The sequence below is a fragment of the Schistocerca piceifrons genome, chromosome 3, assembly GCF_021461385.2.
Source record: "Schistocerca piceifrons isolate TAMUIC-IGC-003096 chromosome 3, iqSchPice1.1, whole genome shotgun sequence".
Lineage (NCBI taxonomy): Eukaryota > Metazoa > Arthropoda > Insecta > Orthoptera > Acrididae > Schistocerca > Schistocerca piceifrons.
In genome coordinates this window covers 124232167-124254228 of record NC_060140.1, presented here as the reverse complement: position 1 = coordinate 124254228, position 22062 = coordinate 124232167, and the positions used below count along the sequence as shown (strand labels likewise).

The following is a 22062-nucleotide window of genomic DNA, read 5'->3' as shown; positions in this document are numbered from 1 at the left end:
AATTAATTGATGTGTAAATTTTTTTGTTAATATTCTCTATTTTTGTGGTTAATAGATCAGTAAGTACATGTTATACCAGATAAATCAAACAGACAATGGAAACTGATGCTACATAGCCAGCGTTTGTTATTAATAAAATGAAATGTCAATGTTTCTTCACTACCGGTATTTAAGAAGTTTGCTGTATTCAAGTTTTACATTTTTCCACCAATTCATCATTAATCAGTGATGGTAACATTTGTAAGAAATGAGCACAGTATATTCACCATTGTGAATTGTCAAACATATCTTGTAATCACCATTACTACTTGTTGTTAAACATGTTTTATATTTAGTTATCGTGGCCCACAAATAAAACAAAAGAAAACTATAATGTAAGCACAAAATATTCCTAAAAATAGAACAACAGTATAGAAAGGATAGATTACTACTCACTACAAAGAGGAGGTATTGAGTTGCAGACAGGCACAATGAAAAAGAATGCTAGAATTACTCAGCTTTTGGGCTACAACATTCTTCAGAAGTAGAAAACACACACATCTGTACAAGTACATCTCTCACACAGATGTCCCCTATTATTTCACAGCAGTAAGTCCCAACTTCAGCTGTGTCTGAGGTGTGTGACAGTCTAGCTGGAGTAGGCAGTGTGGGTCTGGAAGAGGTGTGGGGAAGGGAGAAGGAGGGTAGGGTTGGGGAAAGTTGCTAGTGCTGCCTGTGGGAGCATGCAGGGACATCGAGTGGACGGTGTGCTGTTGGAGGGGGGGGGGGGGGGGGGGGGAGATGCAAAGAAGGGGAAGGAACTATGTATGTATATTGATGGGATGGAGGACATGTGTAGCCCTGGACTGGTAGTAATGAGATACAAGGCATGTGTAGTACTGAGGTGGGAGCAAATGTCTTCTACCCCATAAATGCACCTATACACTCCTTTCTCTTTTTCTACTTCTGTCCCCCTCCCTCCCCCCCTCCCCCCAATGCCCCCCCCCCCCTGCCCATCACCACTGTACAGCATCCCTCTGCTGTACCCAGCAGCCCTATGCTGTACTCACCACTTTAATGCACACTCCACAAAGCAGCACTTACACCTTCCCTCAAGAGTACCCTGAATCCCTCCATCTCTCCGTCACCTTCCTGTGCCTGTTCCATACTTGCACTGTCTACTCAGCTAGACTGCTGTTCATCTCAGACACTACTATTGTTGAAGAATGTAGTCAAAACTGAATGTTTTTAGCATTCTTTCTTATTGTGCCCATCTGTCAATCAGAATCTCCTCTGTGGCACAAGTAGAAAACTATCCTTACAATATTGTTGTTATTCCATCCTAGACTTCCCATTGTTAAAAGCTCAAATGAATTGATTTAAATTAATTTTATTTTTCTATTGGCTGTGTGCATTTGTTTAATAAATATCTGAAAATAGGACGTATTGTATGTCCTTTTTTTCTACATCTTAACAGAAAAACAGCATTATCATTGATTGTTGAGTACAAAGTATCATAATATCTTGCAAGTCAGAGGCCAGTAAATGTATAAGGCAATAAGCAGTTGTCAATTATGACTTTTGATTTTGAATTCATATTTTAAGAACTGTGTGTTTGTTTCTGAAGAAAAGGTGATTGTACATTAGTTTGCTGTTCAGTAAGAGGAATACTTTACATAAAGTTCCTGAGCTGTCCAAAGACTGAAATCACACATAACTCTTTCTTTTGTTCAAAGACAGATTTCACAGGGTCTCACATGCAAGTCTAGTTGTTATGGTACATAATATGTTGTTTGTAGTAATTTGTAGTTAGCATGACATAAAAATTGTGTCAACAACATCTGTGTTAACAAAATCTGTTTTATTTTTCAGGGGGCCTGTGTCTTATATGTTGTGGCATATCTATGGCTTTTGCCCATGGTGCTGGCAGTTATGTATTCATCTTGTTTGATAACTTCAGTGGAAACTTTCCATTGCTCATTATTGCCTTCTTTGAATGTGTGGGTGTTTCTTATGTATATGGACTAAAAAGGTAAGAGTACTATCTTCAAGTAAGAACTAAGGTAACTAAAGCAATTGCAGTTATTTACAGTATTGAGATATACATGAAAACTATTAAGAAAAGAGCATTTAATAGTGTATTGTATAATGTAACACTCCTATATCCACTGTAGCACTTCACTGTTCAAAACAGCCATCCTAAAACTGTTCTGCCAGGTGTATTTTAATCACTATGCTTATGATGTATTACTTGCACCACACAGGTACTAGTAGATATACATTGCAGTGATACAATGGTAGCAGTGATACAAGCACACATTCTTCACCATCTTAATTAAAATAATAAAAAATAAAACGAATTCTGATTAATGGTGATCCACAGGTTTTAATAAAACAAAAATCACACTTCATAGATTATTGTGAAAGTTTATTTCATGGTTAATTCATCTGACACACTCATAATACAGTCATAAGTTCCCCAAATATAAACTGACAGCCTTCTAACAGACTCTGCTGCAGTGCCAGTTCATAGGTATACATTCTGGGTGTTTACAAAGTTTTAAATACAGTTAAATATCAGGATGCAAAATTAATAGCATCTGCTGTATAACAGTTATGATTATCAACATATTTATACAACTTAAGCTGCTTTCAATGATAATAATAATAATAATAATAATAATAATAATAATAATAATATGCAAAACTTGTCTGAAAAGAGGAAGAATTGTTTTTGTGGAATTTTGTTGTTTTGCACATATTTAAGTACAGTTTATGGCAAGAATGAAATAATATTTGAGCTTTTGCTACTTTCCATTTTGCATTTTTATGTAAGTGGGACTTTTCATGTTTTTTTTATTTTTTGGCCAAATGTACAGGATCCCTAATTCATGTATTAGTTAATGAATTACTGGTAACTTCCATGCTGAAAATCAAACATTCTTATGTTATATCCACACATCAACTTCAACTTGTTATACACTTCTTTGTTAAATGTTTGCTTGTAGTCATGCTCATTTGATTTCGTTACTTTCTCAGACAGCGGATCTTGTCTGGGAGGCCCTACTTTCTTTGCGGATGATTTTTCTCAGTAAATTTCTTTTCTGTTTGCGCTTAATAGAGGTTCAACAGAGTTCATGTTGATACTGCACATTATTAAAGTCAAGTAGTACTATCTACCAACAAGATCACCTGACTAGAATACAAATGAGGCACTGAGAGCCTTAAGGATAAAAAGCACACTGTCTACGACCCCCCCATATTTAAGTGGAAATCAGAGAAACCAGTAACTGCCTTTCATGAATGTTCAGGCTTACATAGAATGTGAGCCTACAGTACAGATAAACCTGCCCCACCATAAGATCAACAGCTATCAGAAGCATGAACAAATTCTACAGTCTCACAATCAATGATGATGCTGTTTATGGTTCCCAGTGCCTCAAATGGATTACTGTGTGATAAAATCCAAAACTTCATGCACTGTATCTCATTCAGAATCCCACAAAATAAGTTTTTCTATCAGTATAACTATAACATATACCGATAACTGATCTAATTTTACTATATATTGAATGAACTGGCATATTTGTGTAGTGGCCGCCTAGTGGGATTTATGCCAAGTTAATGTGGATAAAAGTCTGCTGCAGTGTGCTACTACCAGGTGGCATCGACATAAACTTGTAGTCGAGTGGTAAGGGTTAGCAGTGCACATCGTGAACTGTGCACATTTTTTGTCAAATCTGTATGTATTTGACCCATAAGGAAATTATGTCACAAAAAATTGTGCACGCGCAGAAGCTTCTTAAAACATGCACAAGTGAAGGTTTGCTCACAACCCTGATGCCAAATTTCACTGAGTCTAGTGCAGCAATGTTGCACTGCACAGTAGATTTAGTGCCATGTATTTCAGATTACCACATCTGCATTATGTTTAACAGTATTCAAAGAAAAATAATCAATAAATCTGCAAGGTGTCAAAGTTAGGGTGTTTATGTGCTCTTGTGCTCTTACACACCAGCCACCACTGCTTTGCTGTGTATCAGTATGTAGAGTTTTAACATTCAAGTACGTAAATTACTTAATTGTTCAACAGTCACCAGCTATGTAGACCATATGCTGCATCAACAATCAGACTCCACTGCATTCTGTCTGTTGCTGTTTCCTCCCAGTAGACTAAATTCAGAACTTTGGCATCTTTCTTTATGTTGCTTTCTCATCTGTTTCTTGGTCTAACCAGGTGTCTTTTTGTTGTAATGTGTGCAATGAAAGCTTGCTTAGAAAGCCAGGTCTCTGACATATGAATTGCAGGACCTGCCCATTGGAGGCCTCTGCTATTTTGTTATTGTAAAATGGTGGGCACCTTCATCATCTTATAAATTTCATTATTTTTTCATTCTTTCTGTATATCTCCATCTCGCATCAGGTCCCAGATTCTCTTCATCGGCTTTCTTTTGAATGTGAGAAGCTTTTGCATACCCCTTTTAGTCAATGTCCAGCTTTCTGAATCATAGAGGAGAATGGGGGAAATAAGGGCATTGTATATCTTCATTTTTGCAGAATTTAATCTGGCTTTAGACCCAAACATATCTCTGAAGGTATATAGACAGATGGAGCAAGCAGAAATTCTTTTAAATTATTACAAATATTCTTAGTGATAAAGGAGCCAAAGTAATGCAGTACTGAGTCTCACTGTATAATAATGACAATGTTTTATTCATGAAACAAGCACAAAAATGTGATACATTTTTGCAAGAAACCTAATGGTATTCCAAAAGGATAGGCTAAACACAGTTGTCGGCGGTGTGTTTGTTGCTGTTAGTAGTTCATCTTGTCACGAAATTGAAGTAGATACTTCCTGTGAGCTAGTATGGGCAGAGGTCTTTGCTGGCAACCAGATAAAATAATAATTGAATCCTTTTACTGACCAAGTTCAGATGATACAATAGCTGAAAGGTTCAAAGAAAAGTTGAGTTTAATAGCAAACATATACCCAACTCACAATTATAGTTGGTGGTGACTATAACTTACCCTCAATATGTTGGGGAAAATACATCTTTAAATCTGGACGTATGCATAAAACACATCTGAAATTGTGCTGAATGCATTCTCCAAAAATTATTTTGAGCAGTTTTCATGAGCCCATGCAAATAATAAACAGTTGTGAAAACAAACTTGACCTCCTAGCAATGAATAATCCTGATTTAATAACAAGCATCAAAACGGATACAGGGATTAGTAAACACAGGGTTTTGTAGTGAGATTGAATATTGTAACCACCAAATCTTCCAAAAATAAACAAAAAATATACCTGTTCAAAAAAGCAAATAAAAATTCATTTGACGCCTTCCTGAGAGACAATCCCCACTCCTTCCAAATTAACAATGTAAGTGCAGACCAGATGTGGCTTGAATTCAAAGAAATACTATCAGCAGCAATTAAGAGATTTATACCAAATAAATTAACAAATTATGGAGCTGATCCTCCTTGGTACATTAAACAGGTCAGAACACTGTTGCAGAAACAACGAATAAAAAATGCCAAATTTAAACAGATTAAAGATTTCCAAGATTGGCCTTCTGTTACAGAAGCTCATAATTTAGTACAGACTACAATGTGAGATGCTTATAATAGTTTCCACAACAAAACTTTGTGTTGGAACCTGGCAGAAAATTCAAAGAGATTCTGGTCATAAGTGAAGTATGCTAGTGGCAAGACACAATCAGTGCCTTCTCTGCATGATGGCAATGGAGATACTATCAAAGACAGGGCTGCTACAGCACAGTTACTAAACATAACCTTCCAAAATGCCTTCACAAAAGAAGATGAAGTAAATATTCCAGAATTTGAATCAAGAACAGCTGCCAACATGAGTAATGTAGAAGTAGATATCCTTGTAGTAGTGAAGTAACTTAAATCACTTAATAAAAGTAAGTCTTCAGGTCCAGACTGTATACCAATTAGGTTCCTTTCAGAGCATGCTGATGCAGTAGCTCCATACTTAACAATCGTATACAACTGTTTGCTCTACGAAAGATCTGTACTCAAAGACTGGGAAGTTGCACAGGTACTACCAATATTCAAGAAAGGTAGTAGGAGTAATCCAATAAATTACAGGCACATATCATTAACAATGATACGCAGTAGGATTTTGGAACATATATTGCATTTGAACAGTATGAATTACCTTGAAGAAAACAGTCTAGTGACACACAGTCAACACGGGTTTAGAAAACATCATTCTTATGAAACACAACTTGCTCTTTACTTGCACAGAATGTTGACTGCTGTCGGCATAGGATTTCAAATTGGCTGCAAATTTCTGGATTTCTGGAAGGCTTTTGACACTGTAACACACAAGCAGCTTGTAGTGAAATTGCGCACTGATGGAATATCATCTCAGTTATATGACTGGATCTGTGATTTCTTGTCAGAGAGGTCACAGCTCATAGTAATTGACAGAAAGTCATTGAGTAAAATAGAAGTGATTTCTGGCATTTCCCAAGGTAGTGTTATAGGCCCTTTGCTGTTCCTTGTCTATATAAACAATTTGGGAGACTAGCTGAGCAGCCGTCTTATGTTGTTTGTAGATGAAGCTGTCATTTATCAATTAGTAAAGTCATCAGAAGATCAAAACAAATTGCAAAAAGACTTAGAAAATATATATGTATGGTGCGAAAATTGGCTATTGACCCTAAGTAATGAAAAGTGTGAGGTCATCCACATGAGTGCTAAAAGGAATCCATTAAACTTCTGTTACACAATAAATCAGTCAAATCTAAAGGCAGTAATTTCAGCTAAATATCTATGAATTACAATTAGAAAGGAACACATAGGAAGGCTAACCAAAGACTGCATTTTATTGTCAGGGCACTTAGGAAATGTAACAGATCTACTAAGCAGACTGCCTACACTAACTTGTCCATCCTCTTTTAGAATACTGCTGCATGGTGTGGGATCCATACCAAATAGGACTGATGGAGTACATCAAAAAAGTTCAAAGAAGGGCAGAACATTTTGTATTATCATGAATTAGGGCAGTGAGTGTCACTGAAATGATACAGAATTTTGGATGGGCATCATTAAAACAAAGGCATTTTATACTGTGGAGGAATCTTCTCACAAAATTCCAATCACCAACTTTCTCCTCTGAATGTGAAAATATTTTGTTGGTGCCAACCTACATAGGGAGAAATGATCATCATGATAAAATAAGAGAAATCAGAGCTTGATTGGAAAGATATAGGTGTTTGTTCTTTCTGCACACTATACGAGATTGGAATAATAGAGAATAGTGAAGGTGGCACAATGAACCTTCTGCCAGGCACTTAAATGTGATTTGCAGAGTATAAATATTGATGTAGATGTAGATAATGCAACCACACATTTTAAGGAGTACCACTGAGTTCATTGTGATGAAAGTCCTAAATAGCAGTACAGTATAAGTAACTAGAAAGTGTGCCAAATACAAATGTGAAAGTATAAAACTGTTTATGAATATCAGAAACAAATAAAACAAAATATCTTTTATTGATTATCAGAAGACTCCTACTTAAATTAATAAATACTTAACACTTTCATTGCCTTTTATCTCTAAGATCTTCAATGTCAACAACAGAAAGTAACTGTCTTAATTTATAAAAGTTGCTTCTAGTGAGTGACTTAGTGAGACTGTCTACTTACTGATCTGCAGAGCTGGTACGTACACAGATGATTTTTTTTTCATACACTTTGACATGTCACATCTACGTATTTTGTTGGTTTGTGATGCTCAGGAGTCTTGATCATCTGTATGGCACTTCAACAATCCTTATGCACGTTGGTAGTTATTTCCTTTAGCCTCATAATATTCTACAAAATTGGCTGGTTCCACATGATTTCTATCTCACTTTGACAGGAAACTAGATATTCTGCTTCTGTTGTTGACAAGACAACCACCTTCTGCCTGTGACAGTTCTAAGCTATGGTGGCTCCACCAAGTTTAACAACAAAACTGTTGGTTGGTTTCTAGTAAGAAGATATTCTGCATGACCTGAGTCACTAAAAACAAACAAATGGATATCTCTATTTCTTGGATAATAGTGGCCATAAGAGATTGTTTCCTTTAGGTACTTCAAAATTCTCTTCACAACTTTTCAGTGTGTCTTTTCTGATTTTCCAAGTTGCTGACTAGCATTGTGCACTGCAAAAGTGATATCAGGTCTGGCTGCTATTGATAAAGCAAGTTTCCAATATTGCGATGGTGTGGAGATAATGACTTGGCACTGCTCATAGTTACATCAGATTCCTGCTCCAAATCATTGAGCAACAGACTGATAACTTTTCTAGGCTCTGATTCAACCAGACCATCTTAGCTAGGATGGTAAATTGCTAGTATAGTCAAGAATCCACCCATGCCATTTAAAAAAATGCAGGAATCTGCATCCGTTACCATTAGGTCAAATTTGTTTAGCACACTGGTGAATCTTTCATTCCATACTCTTGACATTCATTTGAGTCGATGAGCCAGCAAAAAATTAGTGCACCTGGAAATATGATATTGATTTTGATCCGATGACAGTGTACATCACCTGGGAGATAGTAGACATGCTAATAATGGTTTCAACATCATCCACCCACAGATATCATAATGGTATAGCTACCAGAGTGCCATATGTGTCTCCCCTGTAAAAGGGAATGCTCATAGCCAGAAGACTGTGTGGTGCAAGCTAATGAAGCAAACAGGCACCCATGCCACAGAGATGCACTTGTGCATCCTACATTCAGCTCACTGAGTTTCAAAGGGGTGAAATTATGACCTTCAGAGTGGTGGGATCATCTTTTCAGAGGAATTCTGCACAATTTAACATTTGTATCAGTTGTTTAACAGTGCTGATGTTGGTGGTCACATGAACATTCGATGTAGACCTGGTGAGCACTGTCTCATAGAACGCTTTCATCCAAGACACACTGACACCACCCCAGGCCTTTTGGTCCAGGGTGCGATAAGCTACTTCACCTTCGCTGTTTCTGCAGGACACTAACCAGCACTTGGTACATGCAGAATGTTGTTAGAACCATTCTTTTGCCATACTTGCAACAGGAAAGAGATGTGTTTGCTCCTACAGGATATTCTCACCTGCACAGTATCTGTGAAACTGATTGTTGTCTGCATGACAGGCAGCAATTTCCCCGGTCAGCACAATCTCCAGACTAGTCTCCAACCAGGCACGTGTGGCAGATGATGGAATGACAAGTGAGTTGTGTGACTCGTCAGCCAACAACTCCTCCAGAACTATGTGAACAGATCAAGCAGGCATGGCATACTGTATCCCAGGACAGTATTTGCCATTTGTACAACTGGCTGGATGCCAGAGTAGAGTAAGCACCTGCAATGCCAACCATGGAGGCTACACCGTGTACTAATATGTTTCAGCATGGGTTGATACTTGATACCTCAGAACTGCCTGTGCTGTTAAGCTGTAAATGAAATCATTTCATGTACTCCAATGAACTGTTGCAACAATAAATCTTGAGTAAATTGGGAACCTCTGAAAGAAACTACTAATTTTTTCCTGCACTGTATCTTTGTATCGATTGCACTGTATAAAAATGCAATTTTAACGTAGAACTGCCTTGTCTCCATGGCTTTGGATGCTCCAGTTTTTTATGGGAGTGAAATCTTACAATTAGACTACAGGTTTCAATATTGTCCATGCCATGTCTCCATCAAAATCCTATGTCTTCAATTTGAGCTTTAAAATTATCTACATTTCCATCTGTTTTTCTCTTGACTGTGAATATCCACCTATTGGCAAGTATTTATTGGTTTTCTGATGGCTCACTCATGATCCAGGTTTCATTAAATGCATGCATGCCTTGTTGCATGGACTGCTTCTATGTGCATGCATGTCCTCTTGCATGGCCAGCTTCTAAGTGTGTGATACTCTTCTTCCTATTTGATTCATGAATTCAGGTCAATCTTCATTGACATTCTGTTTAGTTCAGCTGATTCCAGACTCTGGTCCTTCATCAGGTGATTTAATTTAATTTTCTCAGTCTGGTTGAGGCTTTTTTCTTGAATAGGCTGTTCATTTTTCCAAGTTTCCTGAGTCTGTCTATATAGCAGTCCAATCCAGTCCATAACTTTGAGGTAATTTTCCATCAACATTGATTGCACCTGCTGTCATGTTTATGGTTTCAGCCCATAACCATATTGACAGCCCACCTTCATGAAGCTTAGCCCTTGAATTCTTCACCAAAGTTCTATTCTAGTGCTCAGCCGTACTGTTGAGCTGTGCAATTCTGTTGGGGACTGTAGACTACTGATTTCTATATACTATCCTGTGATTCTGCATTTTTATGTACCTCTTGGTTAATGAATTCTAGTCCATTATCGTTTCTGACCACTTTAATTCCATGCTCAGTCTGGTTATCACTGGTTTTTATGAAACATTCCAAGTGCTTGACCACCTGAGACTTACATTATGAGAATTACACAGTTTTTCAATGGAAATAGTCAACTTTTAACAGAATGAAGTACCACAAACCATCAACAGAATCAACTTGCATAGGGCCACACAACATGGTGGATCAGATAATCTTTCTTGTTGACTCTGAGTCACTTTTGCTGAAGAGCAACTTTTGAATTTTGCCCATCTCCCTTAAACTGAATTTATCTGCATTTCAAGATCTTTTTCACCTGGGAAAAGTTTTGATGTGCAAGCCTTTTGTGCCAGATTTTTAAGATTTGCCTTAGTAGTCATATTTGCCTGAAAAAGCATCATTTTCACTCAGTTAAATCATAAACTTCATCCTATAAAACATTGCTTCATGATCTCACACTGAAACAACATTTCTTCCTTTGAAGAGACTGCATTCAGATTCAAATTTTATTCCCTTGTCTAGAGCTGCTCCAAGTGAGAATAAATTGAACTGAATTCCTGATACATGTAAAACATTTAACAGGTGTTTCTCACACCATCTTTCATCATCTGAGGCTAAAATATTTTTAACTTTTCCTTGTGATGGAATGAAGTTACTACTACAAATAAAGATTGCAACTTCACCTCAAATGGACCATAATTTGTGAACCATTCAATTTGATTACACACATGGTCAGTAACACTAGAATCTAAAAGCCACACACTCTCATCTACAAGCTTGAGCTGCTATTGATGAAAAAGTTTTGCTTATCAGGGTATCGCCTCTCAATTTATATTTATTATGACCTTGATCCTCTGATGTACAGTTTCTGCTTTGTTTTGCTTAATGATGAGGTTTATTATATTTCAAACAGATGTTTCTACAGTCTTTTGCCCAATGATCAGGTTTTGTTACTGTTGCAAAGCTAGATAATTAGCTTTATTGCAAGATAAAAACCAAACTGTAACTCATACAATTCCATTAAAAAGCAGATTCAACATCAGAATAAAATGTATATAAAAACAAAGAGAAAACATAAGTCAGTGACTGCACCAGAGACAATAATTAAAAATAGTTATCACTTCTACATATCATTAAGCAGCACATAACACTGCACGTCACCATTCCCTCCTTATTGTCAATGATATTTTCTATTGAACTGGACATGTTGTCCAGAATAGGTAACAATGGGTCATGCAAAGGCTGCTGATGGCACATTAGGGGTTGCCTCTGATGTCTGTTGCAACTAATCTGCAACAGGCAGTGGAGCAACTCAGGCATTTGTCAATTCCTTGGTGTGTGCAATGAGTCCATACCAATGTAGGGTGTGTACAAAATAGATGATAGCAGTTGGCATACCCATCACATCAACTTTGAATGTCTCGTCTTCCCTAGTGATGACATGGTAAGGTCCATCAAAGGGTGGCTGCAGTGGCATGCCGTACAAGGACAAGATAGCACCCCCATAGCTCATCAAAAACAAAAGGGCAATGTGTCTGCTGATCTCTTGGAGCAATAGGACATAGTTACCGGTTTTGTGTATGCAGCTTTTCTATGAAATTTGATGGGTCAGTGCAGTCATCTGGCATGTTGTCAAAGAACTTGCCAGGCAGTCATATTGGCTGGCCATAAACAAGTTCTGCCAATGTGGCTTTCAGGTCTTCTTTCAGCAATGTGTGGAGACTCAGGAGGATTGGGGCAGCATCCCTGTCAAATGCTGAGAGTCGTGATGTCGAAGTAACATTTTCAGTTGGCAGTGCATGCATTCAGCTAAACCATTCACTGCTGGGTGGTAAGCTGTAATTCTAATTTTCTTTGTATCCAGTAGGATGGCAAATGCTTTGAACAAATATGACTCAAATTGCCCTCGCTGGTCTGTTGTAATTTGTAGAGGCACACCGATCTGTGATCTATGATGAGAGTGAACTGCTCTCCCTCCAACATGTGACAAAATTTCTTGATAGCAGCATAGGCTGCATAAAGTTCACAATTATAGGTGGACCAATTCATTTGATATGGCGATAACTTTTTAGCAAAAAAGACTAAGAGCTGCCAGTGCTCATCTATTTGCTGTTGTAGTGCAGCACCTGTTGCAGTGACAGACTCATCGGCCATTAGGGTGAGAGGTACTCATGGAACTGGGTGCACTAACAGTGTAGCTTCTGTGATGGTAGAGTTCAGCTCAGTAAATGCCAACTTAGCCTCACTATTCCACTAGAGTTTGTCCTTTGGCTTTGGTGAACCATGCAAGAATTTATTCAGTGGTGTATCTAGGAGGGCATGATTGTGAACAAACCAATGGTAAAAATTGCTTACACCAAGAAATCAATGTAATCCTTTAACTGTTGTAGGCTGTGGAAAATTAAGTATAGCTTCTGCTTTCATTTTCATGACCGTATGCCTTGCTCATTGATAGTATAGGTTAGGAGCTGTACTTCAACTGCTCCCAAGACATACTTGGATGGGTTGATGACCAGGTCATGTGACCGCAGATGAGTGAAGATCTGTTGTATATATGAGAGTTATTCTGTCTCTGAGTTTGATGTGACCATGATGTCATCAATATATAATGAAAGTCTGTTATGTGTGACTTCAGTCATGAACCATTGAAATGTTTGGTCAACATTCCAAAGGCATTTGTGTAAATTCAAATAGTCCAAACGGTGTGGATCTAGCGGTCTGTTTACATTGTCCAGTGCCAGAGGTATCTGTTAGAATGCACAAACTAAGTCAAATGTAGAAAAGATGTGCTTACCACAGACACTGATCATAAGATCTTTGATATGTGACACTGTATATTGATCTGGAATGGTTCTGGCATTGAGCTGTCTATAACCACCATTTGGATGCCATCTATTATTCTCTCCTTGGGACCACGTGTAGCAGAAATGACAAATTACTGCTTAAGGGGTAGCAGATTCCTTGTGTAAGCACTGATGAGAATTCCTATTTAATTATCTTCATTTTTTGGGATGTCAAATTGCACAGTCGAAAAGGAAGTGGTGATTCAGATGTAGTCAAAATGTAGTGCACCATCGAGTGCTGCAAATGCACCAATGTGGGAGCCTGACATGAGATCTCTGGGAGCTGTTTGAGGAGCTCTTTGAACACAGAATCACCCGAAATCATCTATACTGCTGTGTCTTCCAAAGAATGTACGACACCTTGGCTTGCTAGGTTGGCAGTAGTTTCAAGAAGTTGTTGGTGATGGAAGTCAGGCAGCAGCCCATAAGATCATAAAACGTCCACTCCAAGTATGGGGTGCGTGATGTCCGCAATGACAAAGTTCCATTCAAATTTGTGCTGCAGGCCTAAGTTCAACACAAATGTGACACAACCATAGGGTGCAATTGTAGAACCATTTGTGACAAAAAGATGGCAATCATCACAGTTGTGATGTGGCAGATGAGCAGACTGATAAACTGACACGTCAGTAACCGTTCTATCAAAAACTGTGACTTTGTGCCATGTTCCATTACAAACAGTCAATCGCTGCCTTCTGGAGAACCAGTGGCTGTAATCACTGATTTCCTGCTGAGTTTCCCTGTTCACTCAGTGGGTGGGCTACACTTCCATGCCTCGGAACCATAACATCAGTGGTACCAACAAAGATAAGCAGCTGCACTTTCCTAGTGAGCGGTGGTGATATCTACACTCATGCTCACAAATCAAGGATAACTGCAGAATGTGGTACCAGACAATGTGGCACTACACAAAACTGACGCTAATAGCAAAGGCACAGAGGGAACACACACAACACAGATCTCTATGTCCATGGTATTGATGATAAGTTGAGAAAACTGTCACGAAAAACATGTGCTACAAAACGCCACTGTTTCCTGCGCATGTACCCTGACATCAATATGGGATACGATCACCATGCACGTGTACACATGCCACACAATGGATTGGCATACTCTGGATCATGTGGTCAAGTAGCTGCTGGGGTATAGCCTCCCATTCTTGCACCAGTGCCTGTCAGAGCTTCTGAAGTGTTGTACTGGTTTGAAGATGTGCAGCAATACGTTGACTGAGAGCATCCCAGATGTTCTCGATGGGGTTTGGGTCTGGAGAACAGGCAGGCCACTCCATTCGCCTGATATCTTCTGTTTCAAGGTACTCCTCCACAATGACAACTTGGTGGGGCCATGCATTATCATCCATCAGGAGGAAGGTGGGACCCACTGCAACTCTGAAAAGGTGGAAATGCTGGTGCAAAATGATGTCCCAGTACACCTGACCTGTTACAGTTCCTCTGTCAAAAACAGGCAGGGGTGTACGTGTACCAATCATAAACCCACCCCACACAATCAAGCCACGACCTCCATACAGATCCCTTTGAAGGACATTAAGGAGTCGGTATCTGGTTCCTGGTTCATGCCAGATGAAAACCCGATGAGAATCACTGTTCAGACTATACCTGGACCCATCCATGAACATAACCTGGGACCACTGTTCCAATGACAATGTACTGTGTTCTTGACACCAGGCTTTACGGCCTCTCCTGTGACCAGTGCTAACTATTTTTAATGATTATCTTTGGTGCAGTCACTGATTTATGTTTTCTCTTTGTTTTAATATATATGTTTATTCTGTTACTGTGCTTTTTAACTTGTCAATGAGTTACAGTTTAGTTTTTATGTTGCAATAAAACTAGTTATCTAGCTCTGTAACAATTGATGACTTTGCCATGATCTCTGATGGTCACTGACATGAAATTCAATGGTCAGTAAAACTTTGTATTGTGCCTCATCATGCTAACATCTGTGTCAACCGCATTGTGCATTTTCCTCTTCCCAGTTCAATTTAACTCCATGATGTCAGGTCCGATGCCAACTGTAGGTGTGTCTGTTGGTGGAGTAATTAATTGTATGTTGGTAAACCCTCTATCATTTTGGCAACAGAATCCCATGCCAAGTTAAAAAGCACATTCAGTAACAGAATTAACATAAATATTAAAACAAAGAGAAAACATAAATAAAGATAATCATTAAGAATAGTTATCACTTGTGTACAGTGTTACACAACACTGTAATTCATTACATTTTAAGCATTTACCAGGTCTTCTCCAATTTTTGTCTTGAAGATGAGAGTTATTCTTAAAGTGGTTGTTTCTTGGTTGTTTTCATTCCAGAAATGCCTCTCAATTCCTGTATTTTTGGAGGTATAGGCGTTTTCATTCCATCAACAACCTAAAGGTCAAATTTGGTAGTAATTGTTGATCGGTATGTGCTGATTCCCACACACTGAGAAAATGGCTATAGTTCGTTGGTAATGTCATAAACAGTTTTGTGGTAACCACTGAGTTAGAAATATTTTCACCTTGATTCCTCAAATGATGCACGAGGTCTTCTAACTGTGAAATATTTGTAGTCATGTCACAAGAAATTTCTTTTTTAAATTGTAACATTGCTGCTGGAGTAAATTTGTGCTCACATTGTTTGTCTGTTCTTCAGCTGAAATTATTTTGGTCCACAGGGTAATTGAAGATTCACAGTTAATAATGTGTAGTAGTGACTCCTCCTCAGTTGATATTCGGGTACTTTTCTGAACTGCAGTGTCCATCTTTCTCCACACTGTCACTGCTTTTTTACATGCCTTTGCTGCCATATTGTTCATGCCGTCATTACGCATTGGTTTAATTGTTTAGCCTGTAACAGTAACCCAAGTCCCATGGCTCTGTAGATTATACGTGACTGAAATTTCCAGGTTGGCCAGTTCTCAAGACCTTTGAGATTTTTAATTCTTGTAATATTGCTTTTCATCATTTTAAGATTATGTTTTCACTTTCACATGGCACAAATAACCTCAAAACTTCTTTCTTGCATACATTTTCAATAGCACACAGTTGTCCTTTTTATTTATGTCACATAAAACTAGTCACTCAGCTATTACTGGGCTCATAACTTGATAAAAGTGTCATAGCAAGACAGCACTGATTTCAATTGTAGGATAATGGCAATGTTTCATTTACTAAATAGGTACAAAAGTAAGACACATGATGCACATACACATTTCAAGAAGAAAGTAGTCTCTGTACCACTAAGTTCTCTGTGCTAAGTTCCAGATTGCAGCACAGTACAAACAACTAGAAAGTGTGCCAAATACAAATGTGAAAGCAAAACACTGTTTATGTATATCAGAGAAAAATTAAAAAAAAAAAAAATTTATTGATTATCGTAACAAGTACAATTACTGCAGACACATTACAGTAATTTTACATAGTTCTTCATGTTACAAATTACTCAGTCTTTTCTATATTCATTAAAACTACAGCTGTTTACAGATATTGTATTTTTGTCATAAGCTGATGTTTTCACATTGATCTAGTTCTGGATTTCTTACATACATTTTTTCACTGGCATAGGATTCCTATACTTTCACTTCATAATAATGTTAGTTTCAATGATTTCATTATTTCCTATCAAATCTGTTATATCTGAACTTCCTAAAGAATTAAAATTGTGAATCCTTTGTCTTTTGTGAGAAATGTTCAGCTGAGTTATCCAGTGAACCCTCACAGTCGCATTCTGTCAGTACACCTCTCCTTCAGTGTGTTCCTTCTGTTGTTTTGTTGTAATGATCTAATGGAATTATCTTTGTGCTTCTACAAGCTAAATACAAAAGTTGAGATTCAGATGACAGGTCATGTGCGTCACACAAAATTATGTTCCCACACAAAATCCAGGATGGAACAATGGTCAATATTTCAAAAAGGATAATTGATATGTTACACATGAGATGTTGACTTGCAGACATGCACAACAAAAAGGCTGCTATACATTTCAGGTTTCATCCAAAAGGCCTTGTTATAAAGTAAAAAACACACACACATTCATGCAAGCACAACTCCAACACATGACCACTGCGTACAACAACAGTGTCTGATAGGAGAAGTAATACATATATGCACTCAGGTTTTCAAATCTCATCTGGTGCAGTCCCCAACAATCAGTCTTTCCTTCTCATCCTGTCTGGTAAATCTGTTGGGGTTCTGGACAATTTGTCCGAACTCCAAACTCTGTCCCTTTCCCTAAAACTCACCAGTCCTTTTCGTTCACCGCTCTTTCTTCCCCTTCAACTCTTCTGATAGAAGAAGGAGCCACTGGATCTGAAAAATAGCAAACTGCAATACCTTTTATATGTGTGTTCTCCTACTATTGCTTTTTTACCTATCAAATTGCTTATATTTTCAAAAATTGACTATTTTTGTTGCGATATTTCATTGCCCACCAGGCCTATACAATATCTGGCCATCCCTACTCCACCTCTACTCCAAACCCCTTGTCTCATGGTTCATATTTCTAAAATAGGCCTAGCTGCAAGACATTTCCATACATCCTCCCACCACCACCTACTACAGTTCGAGGACAGGCGTCTCCTGTCACATCAAAGGTGGGGCCATCTGTGAAAGTAGTCATGTGATCTACAAACCTTTCTAGCAACACCATCTTTTCTGAATTGCAGAGGTGGGAACTCTCCTTGCAATATATGCTATGTTCCACTAAACCCCCTGGCCTCAATCTTCACTAGCATCTGTCTTTCACCTACTTACTTTATTCCCTGCTCTTACGCTGGCATTGCACAACTTTCTGTTCCATCAACACAACCCCTAGTCTGTTTCCTTCTCCTCTACTTCTCTCCTTTTCCCCTCCCCCCAAATTCTCCTGACTGCAGCTAGCAGCTCTACCCTGTCCCCACCATGTCTCTGCAAGCTCTTTCCTCCCTCTTCCCACACCAGCCTACTCCTTATCCCCATCACCCACAGATTGTTCTCCTATCAAGTGCAGTTGCTGTAAGTTTTGTGGCGGTGTTCGTAGTGACAAACACTTGGCTGTAGAAATGGCTTACGAAGTCACCGCCACACTTTTAATAGCGGGCCGACCGGTCCGCTGGAACAGTAAACAGAAAGATGAAACCCCAAACACTCTGATTAAATAAGTCGGTACTTATCTTTATTCATGAAGATACAGAAACACAGTAGTGAACTCGGTGGCTACAGAAATCTGTCTAGTTCGAGTCGGAGCGGCTAGGTCAGCGTCGGCTGACGACAAACAACAACTCTGCCGCGATGAACACACAACTGACTAGCAAGTACACAATTCGGTGGCGAGTATACAATTGAGCGGCGAATACAGAACTGTCCTAGCGCTCGCCATTCCAGCGCTTAAGAAGGCAGAAGCCAGCGGTGGCGCGCGCAGACTTGCGGTGATTTCCTGTATCGCTGGCGCTGCTTATGCGGACGGCGTCCGAACTTTGATGCTGCCAACCTTTTGGCAGCGGGCTCGGGTGGCATTACTGGCTAGGACATAACACTCCTCCCCCCCAAATCGCCGCACCATCGTTGAATAATGACGTGGTGAGCGTCGACGGCGGGGGAGGGGTCTGGCCGCAGGCGTAGCAGAAGAGACCGGGGCGGAGACTGTTGTCGGTGGCAGTCCCCGGTCCGCACCCCAGCATCGGCCGCGCGGGGCCTCGGAAAACACCGACTGAAAACCGAGGTCAGGGTGCACGCCTGTGACCACGGGCGCAGCTTCTGGTACTGGACGCGACGGGGCGTCGGGACCCACGAAGAGAGGCAGCGTCTCCTGACGCTGCGTCGACGGCTGCTGAGTGGGCGCCGGACAAGGCGCTGCGGTGTCAGACTCCTTGGGGGTGCCCAAGGAAAGCGGCTGCAGGACAGGCTGCACAGCCACCGCTTGGGAAGGCGGCCCGGCTGAGGGGTCGACGTCCATCAGCTCCGAAGGCGGTGGCGACTGAAGAGGGACCGCAGGCGCCGGAGCGACCAAGCGGGGCGCTCCTGAATGAAGCTGCGCGGGAGGCATCAATGGGATGGGCTGTCGGCGTGGTAGCGGCGACGGCTGCTGCTGCTGCTGCTGCCCTGGGGGTGGCAGCGAAGTCGGAAGGCGCGGCTGGAACCCGCCGAGGACCAAATCTGTGGACAAAGAACGAGCGGCAGAATCCGGGCGGCCAGCGCAGCGCAACTGGTTCTGATGCCTCCTGTGCACCCCAGTAGCACCTTGAACAGTATAAAAACCGCGACCCTGGACACTTATCACGGTACCACGTTCCCAACGACGGCGACCGTGATAAACTCTGAAAAAAACGGCGTCGTTGCGCTGAAAACGCGTGCGATGCTCAGAAGCGGCGGGTCGATCCGGGGGGTGCAACAACCGGAGTAGGGTGCGATGACGACGGCCGTGGAGAAGCTCCGCAGGCGAAGGGCCGTCGCGTGGCGTGGTCCGGTACGACGACAGGAACGTGATGAGGGCCTGCTTACGAGAGTGCGTAGCACGAAGGCGGTCCATGTGATCATTGAATGTGCGTACAAAACGTTCCGCTGCACCATTCGATTGAGGGTGGAACGGCGGAGTAAGAACATGGCGAATGCTATTGGCAGAACAAAAACGTTCAAATTCAGCAGAGGTAAATTGTGGACCATTGTCAGACACTAAAACTTCTGGAAGACCCTCAATACAAAAAATTGAAGTCAACGCCTGTATAGTTTGCGCAGACGTTGTAGACTGCATGGGCACAACAAACGGAAAATTACTAAATGCATCTATCACGATGAGCCAACGAGAATTCCAATATGGACCAGCGAAATCAATATGTACTCGCTGCCAGGGACCGGCAGGGCGTGCCCATTCAAAATAGCGTTGAGGCGGAGCAGCTTGGTGTTCGGCACACGTCAAACAATCTGTAGACATCTGCGTAATCTGCTTATCAATGCCGATCCATGTACAATGACGGCGGGCAAGCTGCTTGGTGCGGACCACTCCCCAATGACCTTGATGCAACAAGTCGAGGACCTTGGATTGGAGCACTTGGGGAACCACTACACGAAGCTGGTCATTCTCGGTGCGTAACAGCAAAACTCCGTGCGAAACAGACAACAGATGACGTTGCGGATAATAGCGACGAACCACAGGATTCGATATGTCCTTTGCCTTGGACGGCCAACCACGTTGAACAAAACGTAATAGTAAACTCAGATGAGGATCCGTAGCTGTCTCACGTGCCACCTGACGAGAATCAATCGGAAAATCCCGGAGGGATTGATGCTCATCGGCGTCAATCTGATGGCAAGAGTCTTCGGAGGAATCGAAGACATCATCCGCAGCAATCGGCAATCTAGAAAGCGCGTCAGCGTTTGCATGCTGAGCTGTAGGGCGATATAGTATCTCATACTGGTATTGTGATAACAAAAGAGCCCAACGTTGTAGTCTTTGAGCTGTCCACTGAGGAACTGGTTTAGACGGATGAAACAGTGACGTCAGGGGCTTGTGATCTGTTACTAAATAGAATGGTCTACCATAGAGGTAGTGATGGAATTTTGTGACACCGAACACAATAGCCAACGCTTCCTTGTCCAATTGGCTATAATTACACTGAGCTTTGTTGAGCAATTTAGATGTGAACGCAATAGGACGTTCGGTGTTACCGACTCGGTGAGACAACACAGCACCGAGGCCGAAAGAAGAGGCATCACAAGCTAACACCAGAGGCTTGTGAGGGTCGTAATGGACCAGACAACGATCATTCAATAAATCCTCTTTAAGCTGCTGAAAGGTTGATTGGCAATCAGCTGACCACACAAACGGAACATTCTTACGGCGGAGACGATGCAACGGTGCAGCAATCTGTGATGCATTAGGTATAAACCAAATATAATATGTCAATTTGCCAAGAACTGCTTGCAATTCATGCAGATTGTGAGGGGCGGGCAAATCACGAATAGCTGCTAAATGTGACTGGGAGGGATGAATGCCTTGAGCATTAATAACATGTCCCAGATACTCCAGCTCCGTAAGGAAAAATGAACATTTATCAATGTTGCAACGTAGGCCTGCCTGAGACAACACTTTAAACAAACACTCCAAATTACGGAAATGTTCAGCAGGCGTCCGACCGGACACAACAATATCGTCCAAATAGTTGCAACACGATGGCACATTAGCCAGAAGTTGTGACAAAAAACGCTGAAAAACAGCTGGAGCTGACGCACAACCAAAAGGCAAACGCAGAAAACGGAACAACCCCAACGATGTGTTTATGACAAAATACTGTTGTGATTGCTCGTCGAGGGGCAATTGCAAATATGCTTCACGGAGATCAATTTTGGAAAAGAAACGAGCTTCCCCTAACTTATCCATCAGCTCTTCCGGCCTAGGCAAAGGAAAAGAATCAATGACAGTCTGAGGATTAACTGTCGACTTAAAATCAGCACACAAACGTAACTTGCCAGACGGTTTCTTTATAATAACCAAGGGAGAAGCCCACTGGCTCGCTGAAACGGGTTGAAAAACACCGTTGTTTTGCCAACAACGAAGTTCATCTTCTACAGGTGCCCGGAGGGCGTGAGGCACTGGACGAGCACGACAAAATCGAGGCTGAGCATTATCTTTTAACGTAATATGAGCGGCAAAGTTCGCAGCACAACCTAGTTCGTCTTTAAATATGTCACTGTATCGTTTACACAACTCGGTTATGCTGTCTTGAGGAACAACAACAGAATTAATTTGCAACACATTGTCTTGGATAGACAGGCCAAACAAGTCAAAACAGTCTAATCCGAAAATGTTTACACTGTCTGTAGCGCGGAGCACTGTGAATGAAACTGTTTTTGTATTGCCACGGAATGTGGCTGGCACGCTACATACACCTAACACAGGAATTCGT

At 40.7% G+C, this 22062-nt stretch overlaps 1 protein-coding gene across 1 annotated transcript in view; it reads left to right on the top strand.

The window, feature by feature from the left end:
- Positions 1 to 22062, top strand: part of LOC124788455 (sodium-dependent neutral amino acid transporter B(0)AT3) — a 157040-nt gene that overhangs the window by 83049 nt on the left and 51929 nt on the right. The window contains exon 10 of the mRNA XM_047255726.1: positions 1852 to 2011. Within this exon, the coding sequence (XP_047111682.1) occupies positions 1852 to 2011 (160 nt within the window). The remainder of the gene's footprint in view (positions 1 to 1851; positions 2012 to 22062) is intronic.